The sequence below is a fragment of the Solanum pennellii genome, chromosome 4 (assembly GCF_001406875.1).
Source record: "Solanum pennellii chromosome 4, SPENNV200".
Lineage (NCBI taxonomy): Eukaryota > Viridiplantae > Streptophyta > Magnoliopsida > Solanales > Solanaceae > Solanum > Solanum pennellii.
Window position 1 is genome coordinate 70211367 of NC_028640.1, and position 10816 is coordinate 70222182.

Sequence of the window (10816 nt, forward strand, 5' to 3'; positions counted from 1 at the left end):
CCGCCGCCGCTGCGGCTGCCGCCAGATTTCACGGTTTTACAGACTTCCTTTCCTTGAATAGTATCAAATCTCAATGTCTCTACTCAACAAGCGCAACCTCAGCATTGGTGAAATACCTGGTTGATTCTCTCGGATTCTCTAAACAAGAAGCATCGTCGGCATCTTCCAAGGTAACTTCACGGAAACACTTAGATAATCCTGATTTAGTCATCAATTTCTTGAAACAAACAGGTTTCCGCAACACCCAGGTGAAAAAACTGGTTTTTATGGCACCCAAATTGCTATACCATGATGTCAACAAAACCCTAAAACCCAAATTCCAGTGCCTTATGGATCTCGGGCTATCCGGGTCGGACCTGGCGAAGTTAACCACTAAAGATACAACAATTGTTGAAAAAGGTTTAGTTACTCATTTGAGACCTACCATTGATTTCCTTAGGAAAATTTTGGGTAGTGATGAAGATGTAGTTAAGGCTATAAAGAAAAGTTCTTGGTTGATTTCTTTTAATGCTCATCAAATTATGAAGAATAATGTAGTGTTATTGAGAAACTCTGGTGTTTCTGATGTCAAAATAAGAAAAGTTGTGCTTATATGTCCTCATTATCTTACACAAAAGCCTGAGTGGGTTAAGGATTTGTTGCATAGGTTGGAGAAAGATTTTCGAATTCCGCTTCACTCTCCTATGTTTCCTTATGGATTTCATGCATTAGCCGCGCAAAAGAAGTCCAAGTATGAAAACAAGATTGAAATTTTCAAGAGTTTTGGATGGTCTAATGATTATGTACTCATGATGTTCAGGAAGTTACCGTATTGTATTGCTCTATCTGAGGATAAAATTCAGAAAGCATTGAGTTTTTACATGAATAGGCTTGGTTGTGAACCTGCTTACTTGGCTTCTCATCCTTCAATTTTGGTCTTTAGTTTGGAAAAAAGGGTGGTACCTCGGATGCAAGTCTTGAAAATTTTGGACGAAAAGAAGATTGAGAGGAGAAAGTTGGGTTTCTATTATGCTCTGACCATAACAGAGACAAAGTTTATGGATTACTTTGTGCTACCCTACAAGGATCAGATACCTGATTTGTATGAACAGCTCAACAAAATTGTGGCTCCGTAGTACATTTTGTTTATTTTTGGCACTACGTTGAAGTATTGTTTTCATTTCAAACTTGTTTTGCTTTTTAGTAACCTACTTGCATGTTTTCCAGTGTTGCCAAAGATCATTTCTCTCTTTATGTCTTGTTGCTTTCAGTACGTACACGTTAGGATAACTCAATAGCATACCTTTAGTTCTGAAAAAAGGAGAAGCCACAAAGACGGGAAGTCATATATGCCTTTGTTTAGACCAGTGAGCTTCTTTTAGAGAAGAAGTGTTCAGTTTTCAGGAGTTAACTAACTAGGATACCATGTTCGAAATGTGCCTTGTTTAACTCTTATCAGAGGCTACAATCGAGAGGAAGGTAGATTTTCTTCTGAAAGGAATTGGGATTAAAAACCAGAGATGTTGGTTTCTGCTTCCCTTTTCGGGTTATAAGATTGAGTTCAAGAGAACATTATCGTTATCAAGTTCTTCAGTTAAGTGAGTCTGTTTTGTTGAGCAGTTTGTGCTGCCTTACAAGGCTCAAATTCCCTATCTGTATCTCACACAAGAAAATAATGAAAAATTAGTAGTACTTTGAGGAACATTTGTGTTATTAGATGCTGAAAATTGTATGCGAGTCTTTCAGCCTGGAAATTTTCTTGCAAGTTTTATCAGTTTCATTGCAGTTTGTCCAGACTTCTTATGGCTATAATAGTTTACATAATTCCAGTTTACTCAACTCAACATTGTTGTTTAACTGTCTGTTCATTTGCACTTGATGAAGATGTTTAATCTTTTATCATTGAGATCTCTATTATTAAGTGCAGTTATTTTTCAAAGTCTCATATATACACATGGATATTATCATAGTTTGGCAAAAACATAAATAAAGAGTTTGGTAAAAAGCAAAAGAGACAATTCTTTGTGGAACAGTCTAAAAAGAGGAGTAAAATTGAAATGAAATGAAAATAGTATAATCCTTTCATGTTGTACAAATAATTTTTTTAAAACGTCAAACGTGTGTTCTTTTTATAATGTTTAGAATGATGGATATAAATTTTTTAATTGAGTTTTCTATTATTTATTTAAAAAAAACTATGATTTAAAATCAAATCAAACTATGTAATGTAATTGCTAAAGATCCACAAATTGGTCATAGAGGCGTAGATTCTCATTTGAGACCTACCATTGATTGCCTTGGGAGAAGTTTAGGTAGTGATGAAAATATAGTTAAGGCATTAAAGAGAAGTTCAAGTCACTTAAAAGAAATTATAATAAGAAGGAAGTCTTACAATTTTATTATACTCTCTTCGTTTACTTTTAATTATCAGAATCTCAAGAAATACATGGAAAAAAAAAAAGAAAAATAATTCAGGATGCAGTGTCTATTGTGAAAATTTTGATCTTAATAATTGAGATCTCAATTATCAAATGTGTTTATTTTTTAAATTTCATGTATACACATATAGATATTATCCTACTTTGGCAAAAATACTACTTCCTCAGTCTTATTTTGTGGCACTTTTCGCATTTCGAGCTTCAAACAAGTTGATAGTAAGTTTTTCATAAATTCTTTTAACATTTTGAATTATCAATTACTGTGACTTATAGTATTCTTTACTTAGTTTACAAATATATAAATTTTATTTCAAAACAATTGAAGATTTTATACGCAAATATTTGATTAAAGTTAAATTATTTGATTCTCGAAAAATAAAAAAGACAGACTAATAAAAGTTATGGTAGAGTAAACAAAGTTATGATGTAGAATCTCATCCGGCAAAGAGTTGGTAAAAGTCTAAAAAAATTATTGCACAGTAAAAAAAGGAAATAAAATTAAAACAGAAACAGCTTCGTATAGTAGGAACAATTTATTCACGTCAATATATGAATTAAGTTGTATATTTTAAAAATAATTGAAAATCAAATCACATTTTTTCGAGTATTGGGATAATTCAAAATTATGATACCGATTATGGATAAACTAATATGAAATGGTGGTTTCTAAAGGCAAGCTGAAATTTGATCAATTTTGAAAATATACAGTGAATTCCTTGCAATCCATCAAGCACAGGAAGAGGGACTATAAACCCTAATCCCCATTAGTGCAGAGAGGTCTTGTAAGGGAAATGCTCATCAGATTCAGAGGCAAAGCTGTAGTTGTATCAACTCACTGTCTCATAAATCATTGCAATGGCTTTAGAGACTTCCGTTTCACATCTCAATATCTCTACTCATCAACCTCTACACCTGCCCCGACCCATTTCTTGGTGAAATACCTTGTTGATTCTCTCGGATTCTCCGATGAAGAAGCTGCCTCTACATCCTCCAAGGTAACTTCATTGAAAAACTTAAAGAATCCTCATTTAGTCATCAATTTCTTGAAACAAATCGGTTTAGACGACACCCAGATGAAAAAAATGGTTTCTTTAGCACCCAAAATGCTATTATCTGATGTTTCCAAAACCCTAAAACCCAAATTCCAGTGCCTCATGGATATCGGGTTATCCGGGTCGGACCTGGTGGATGTAATTGCTAAAGATTCAAAAATTGTTGAAAGAGGTTTAGATACTCATTTGAGACCTACAATTGATTGTCTTAGGAGAACTTTGGGTAGTGATGAAAATGTAGTTAAGGCGTTAAAGAGAGCTCCTTGGTTGCTTACTTTTGGTGCTCATAATATTATGGAGACTAATATACTGTTGTTGAAAAATTGTGGTGTTCCTGATGAGGGAATGAAAACACTCCTGCTTAGAAATCCTAGGTATTTTGCACAAAAGCCTGAGTGGATTAAGAGTTTGTTGCATAGGGTGGAGAATGATTTTCGAGTTCCGCTTGACTCTCCTATGTTTCCTTATGGATTTCATACATTAGCCTCGCAAAAGCAGTGTACCGTGGATAGGAAGATTGGAATTTTCAAGAGTTTTGGATGGTCTGATAATGAGATACTTGAGATGTTTGGTAAGTTCCCTTATTGTATTGCTCAGTCAGAGGTCAAAATTCAGAAAGCATTGAATCTTTACATGAATGAGCTTGGTTCTGAACCTGCTTACTTGGCTTCTCAGCCGTCAGTTTTGATCTATAGTCTGGAAAAAAGGGTGCTACCTCGGATGCAAGTCTTGAAAATTTTGGATGAAAATAAGCTTGAGAGGAGAAAGTTGGCTCTTTATACTGTTGTGAGCTTATCAGAGACAAAGTTCATTGATTATTTTGTGCTGCCCTACAAGGATCAGATACCTGATTTGTATGAATTACTTAAGAAAACTGTGGCTCCCTAGCCGTTTTAGTTTAACCTTTTTAAAATCATATTTTGTAGGCCGATGTGTTTCTTTTTTCAGTTTGTATTCTGAAAATTACAATCGGGGTGTCATTTCTGTCCTTGTAAAGGAAAAATATCATTGGAGGTTTGAGAAGTATTTATTTGCTTCCCATTTGGAAATTCTTCCTTTTCTGATTACGAACTGTTTGCTAATCAATCCATTTATTGCCACATGAGCTTTTGTATTTTCTTGTCCTTAATGTGAAGTTGAAGAGTCTCTTTCATTTCATACTTTTTACTCGAAATAATTTGGCACTCCATCTATTCTACAATTACTCTGTGATGTAAACAAAATTCCAATGATTTGGTGCTTTGTGAAAGATGTGCCCACTGGGAATGGAGTTGTAGGATGTAGAATTTGTTGTATAAACTCTTCGAAATTAGTCGGTCATAGATGTGCATTCATGTTTGGTGGCACAGAATACACTCTCCAGGCTTTTAATTAACATAATGCTCAATCTACATTTGTCTAAAGAAAACATAGTTTCTGCCATTTCCATTTGGATTCCCTTTTATCAACATCTTTGCTTCTATAGAAGCGTCAAATTGCAACGCAAAATGTTGATAGACTCTTTTGCCCTCTGAATGTGCACTTGATAGTTTATCTAATGTTATAGTATCAATTCTATTTGTTTACATCCCTACTCTGTCGAAATAGGGCGAAACGTCGCGGCAACTCGAAAATAATTAATTGTTTCAATTTTAACAAAGTTTAAAAATAAATGAGTTTTAAAAAAGAGTCGCCACCTAATTTTTAGGAAAACTAGGAAACCAATTATTAATATACGAAACCAATTCGATTCTAGGTAAGGGGTTCTAGTTATTCCGAAGGGAAGGGGTTAGGCACCCTTCGGAATCCACGAATGTGGTTCCCGACTGAATTTATTTATCTTTTCAAATTGAGGAAAAATATAAAATAAACACATATAATAAACAAACCATATGCGCAATAAAACAATAATTATCGGCCTAAAGTTTGCCTAACGTCAATATTCACAAAATAACGAATGAAATTATAATTCGAACTTTTTCGAATAATTTCAAGAAGAAGCACCTCCGGGTACCTGTAAACACACTTAGTAAAAGAGTTAGTGTCAAATAAATATAGCTAAAAATGAATAACTCAAATAATAACTCAAGAATAAAAGTCCGTCTTATTGACATGGAAGGCCTTGGAAATCGACGGTAATTTCTTCATCGGCCAATTTAACGATTTACCAAATTAGTTATATGAACTTAAGCTAAAAATTTCCGTCTTTTAAAATGGAAAGGCCTCTAAACCCGACGGATAGATTTTTCATTGGCCAATTTAACAATAAAACTTTAATATAACCTGAACATTCACAAAACATAACAAACTTATCCTAAGAGAATATGGAAAACAATCAACCAAACTAAAACAACATAATTAGAAATGGAAACAACAATAACGTAATATATAAAAATTAAAAATAACATTAAAATAGAATAATAACAAAACCCTGAAAATTTAAGATAGCAAATAGTTGACTAACAATTTTAAAATAATAATAATAAATAAACGAACATCAAATCGTAAAATAATGCTAACATTAAAACTATAATAAACACAAATATTAATTGACTTTTACAACTACATTAAACTAAAAAGATAAACAAAACAAGCTACATATAATAAACAGAAAACATAAAAGAACTGGGAATAAAATAAAACAACGCTAAGAGAAAAAATTTACCTGGTTCTGGGCAGCGAACCGGAACTATGAGTTTGAAGGAGACGACTCCACCTCCTCAACTCGAAAAAACCACAAAAAACACTTTTAAAAATTTTAAACTATGAAACCAAGAATTCTCAAAATTGTATGAGTATTCTTTTGTATTCCCCTCCCTTAAAATATTGAATGAAGTGGGTTTAAATAGAAACCCAAAAATCCTCAAAAAGGATGAAATACCGATGTGGGACTTTTGCAAAAATTGAAAATTGTTAGAGAAAAGATGTGGGATAGGAAGATTTTTTTTTTGTATTTGACTCAAAAATGTATTAATTTCAAAACCATCGGACCAAAATTTGGTGTCAACAACTTGCCCCTTTGTTTGATTAGGATCGATGAAAGAGGTCCTGGTCAAACAAAGTTGACGAACCAAATTTTATTTGATAAACATTGAACAAAACAATTGAGACGTTAGTAGAACTTTTGAGCAAGACTCCACATTGATCGAGTGGGATGAAAATAATAAACAAAAGACGGAGATTGATTGCAAACTGAGAAAATTCACATACCTTTGATGTTACTTGCAAAATTGCACAATGAAGGTGGTGTACCTTTTTGAAAGAAGGATGATGCGAATAACATGTTACTTTCAATGAGGTGACAACCCAGCGTGTCTCGTTGAAAGACGGACAACCCGACTTGAACTTAACTGTCATTTGAAGGGAGATGACAACCCAATCTTGTCTCTTTGAAAGGCGGACGACCAACTTGAATTTAACATGTCATTTGGAGGGAGATGACAACCCAATCTTGTCTCTTTGAAAGGCGGATGACCCATCTTTGAATTTAACATGTCATTTGGAGGGAGATGACAACCCAATCTTGTCTTTTTGAAAGGCGGATGACCCATCTTGAATTTAACATGTCATTTGGAGGGAGATGACGACCCAATCTTGTCTCTTTGAAAGGCGGACGACCAACTTGAACTTAACATGTCATTTGAAGGGAGATGACGACCCAATCTTGTCTCTTTGAAAGGCGGACGACCCAACTTGAACTTAACATGTAATTTGGAGGGAGATGACAACCCAATCTTGTCTCTTTGAAAGGCGGACGACCCAACTTGAACTTAATATGTCATTTGAAGGGAGATGACAACCCAATCTTGTCTCTTTGAAAGGCGGACGACCCAACTTGAACTTAAAATGTCTATCACAAAATCTGCAATATCAATGTTAGTAGCAAATATAACATAAATTATGCAAACATGACCATATGAACAAGGTATTAACCAATGCAATGATTCAAACTTAATAGCATCATGAATTAATTAAAATGTCATTTTAAAATGGAATAATAAAAAAAAGTGTCATATTGAACGGCATGACAAACCAATAAATCATTTTATTTGAGATAACAAATCAATTTTGAGAAGAATATCATTTTGAAAGGTATGACGACCTAAATTTAAGAAAATGCCATGTTGAAAGGTATGACTACCTAACTTTAAAAGATGTCATTTTGAAAGGTATGACTACCTAACTTTAAAAGATGTCATTTGGAAGGGTATGACTACCAAAAACTAAAAATATGTCATTTTGAAGGGTATGCCTACCGAAAAATAAAAGATGTCATTTGGAAGGGTATGACTACCAAAAACTAAAAATATGTCATTTTGAAGGGTATGCCTACCGAAAAATAAAAGATGTCATTTGGAAGGGTATGACTACCAAAAACTAAAAATATGTCATTTTGAAGGGTATGCCTACCGAAAAATAAAAGATGTCATTTGGAAGGGTATGACTACCAAAAACTAAAAATATGTCATTTTGAAGGGTATGCCTACCGAAAAATAAAAGATGTCATTTGGAAGGGTATGACTACCAAAAACTAAAAATATGTCATTTTGAAGGGTATGCCTACCGAAAAATAAAAGATGTCATTTGGAAGGGTATGACTACCAAAAACTAAAAATATGTCATTTTGAAGGGTATGCCTACCGAAAAATAAAAGATGTCATTTGGAAGGGTATGACTACCAAAAACTAAAAATATGTCATTTTGAAGGGTATGCCTACCGAAAAATAAAAGATGTCATTTGGAAGGGTATGACTACCAAAAACTAAAAATATGTCATTTTGAAGGGTATGCCTACCGAAAAATAAAAGATGTCATTTGGAAGGGTATGACTACCAAAAACTAAAAATATGTCATTTTGAAGGGTATGCCTACCGAAAAATAAAAGATGTCATTTGGAAGGGTATGACTACCAAAAACTAAAAATATGTCATTTTGAAGGGTATGCCTACCGAAAAATAAAAGATGTCATTTGGAAGGGTATGACTACCAAAAACTAAAAATATGTCATTTTGAAGGGTATGCCTACCGAAAAATAAAAGATGTCATTTGGAAGGGTATGACTACCAAAAACTAAAAATATGTCATTTTGAAGGGTATGCCTACCGAAAAATAAAAGATGTCATTTGGAAGGGTATGACTACCAAAAACTAAAAATATGTCATTTTGAAGGGTATGCCTACCGAAAAATAAAAGATGTCATTTGGAAGGGTATGACTACCAAAAACTAAAAATATGTCATTTTGAAGGGTATGCCTACCGAAAAATAAAAGATGTCATTTGGAAGGGTATGACTACCAAAAACTAAAAATATGTCATTTTGAAGGGTATGCCTACCGAAAAATAAAAGATGTCATTTGGAAGGGTATGACTACCAAAAACTAAAAATATGTCATTTTGAAGGGTATGCCTACCGAAAAATAAAAGATGTCATTTGGAAGGGTATGACTACCAAAAACTAAAAATATGTCATTTTGAAGGGTATGCCTACCGAAAAATAAAAGATGTCATTTGGAAGGGTATGACTACCAAAAACTAAAAATATGTCATTTTGAAGGGTATGCCTACCGAAAAATAAAAGATGTCATTTGGAAGGGTATGACTACCAAAAACTAAAAATATGTCATTTTGAAGGGTATGCCTACCGAAAAATAAAAGATGTCATTTGGAAGGGTATGACTACCAAAAACTAAAAATATGTCATTTTGAAGGGTATGCCTACCGAAAAATAAAAGATGTCATTTGGAAGGGTATGACTACCAAAAACTAAAAATATGTCATTTTGAAGGGTATGCCTACCGAAAAATAAAAGATGTCATTTGGAAGGGTATGACTACCAAAAACTAAAAATATGTCATTTTGAAGGGTATGCCTACCGAAAAATAAAAGATGTCATTTGGAAGGGTATGACTACCAAAAACTAAAAATATGTCATTTTGAAGGGTATGCCTACCGAAAAATAAAAGATGTCATTTGGAAGGGTATGACTACCAAAAACTAAAAATATGTCATTTTGAAGGGTATGCCTACCGAAAAATAAAAGATGTCATTTGGAAGGGTATGACTACCAAAAACTAAAAATATGTCATTTTGAAGGGTATGCCTACCGAAAAATAAAAGATGTCATTTGGAAGGGTATGACTACCAAAAACTAAAAATATGTCATTTTGAAGGGTATGCCTACCGAAAAATAAAAGATGTCATTTGGAAGGGTATGACTACCAAAAACTAAAAATATGTCATTTTGAAGGGTATGCCTACCGAAAAATAAAAGATGTCATTTGGAAGGGTATGACTACCAAAAACTAAAAATATGTCATTTTGAAGGGTATGCCTACCGAAAAATAAAAGATGTCATTTGGAAGGGTATGACTACCAAAAACTAAAAATATGTCATTTTGAAGGGTATGCCTACCGAAAAATAAAAGATGTCATTTTGAATGGTATGACTACCGAAAATGCAATTTAAACTTTGAAACGGTCCACAAAGTTGTATGGACAAATATCAACAATGAAAAGTCCACAAAGTTGGTATGGACAAAATCAACAATGAAACGGTCCACAAAGTTGTTTGGACAAATATCAACAATGAAACATATTTTAACTTGGTTAGCGCCAACAATAGTATTGTACAAAAATTTCTCACAACCCTTAAAATATTGAATGAAGTGGGTTTAAATAGAAACCCAAAAATCCTCAAAAAGGATGAAATACCGATGTGGGACTTTTGCAAAAATTGAAAATTGTTAGAGAAAAGATGTGGGATAGGAAGATTTTTTTTTTGTATTTGACTCAAAAATGTATTAATTTCAAAACCATCGGACCAAAATTTGGTGTCAACAGTATTCTATTTTACTGTCCTTGAGCTGTAGAATCCGATCGGCCTTAACTTGTGATTTTTTATGGGTGATGTGTNCTTGCCCCTTTGTTTGATTAGGATCGATGAAAGAGGTCCTGGTCAAACAAAGTTGACGAACCAAATTTTATTTGATAAACATTGAACAAAACAATTGAGACGTTAGTAGAACTTTTGAGCAAGACTCCACATTGATCGAGTGGGATGAAAATAATAAACAAAAGACGGAGATTGATTGCAAACTGAGAAAATTCACATACCTTTGATGTTACTTGCAAAATTGCACAATGAAGGTGGTGTACCTTTTTGAAAGAAGGATGATGCGAATAACATGTTACTTTCAATGAGGTGACAACCCAGCGTGTCTCGTTGAAAGACGGACAACCCGACTTGAACTTAACTGTCATTTGAAGGGAGATGACAACCCAATCTTGTCTCTTTGAAAGGCGGACGACCAACTTGAATTTAACATGTCATTTGGAGGGAGATGACAACCCAATCTTGTCTCTTTGAAA

The 10816-nt window shown here is 33.6% G+C and overlaps 2 protein-coding genes across 2 annotated transcripts in view; both read left to right on the forward strand.

The window, feature by feature from the left end:
* LOC107017007 overlaps window positions 1-1823 on the forward strand; it is a 6671-nt gene extending 4848 nt beyond the window's left edge. The window contains exon 4 of the mRNA XM_027916617.1: window positions 1-1823. Within this exon, the coding sequence (XP_027772418.1) occupies window positions 1-1115 (1115 nt within the window). The 3' untranslated portion in view covers window positions 1116-1823.
* A 1164-nt stretch (window positions 1824-2987) lies between these two features.
* On the forward strand, window positions 2988-4574 carry LOC107016173 (transcription termination factor MTERF5, chloroplastic-like). Its single transcript, XM_015216664.2, has one exon. The coding sequence runs from the start codon at window positions 3209-3211 to the stop codon at window positions 4355-4357; it is 1149 nt and encodes a 382-aa protein (XP_015072150.1). The 5' UTR covers window positions 2988-3208; the 3' UTR covers window positions 4358-4574.
* The last annotated feature ends 6242 nt before the right edge of the window (window positions 4575-10816 follow it).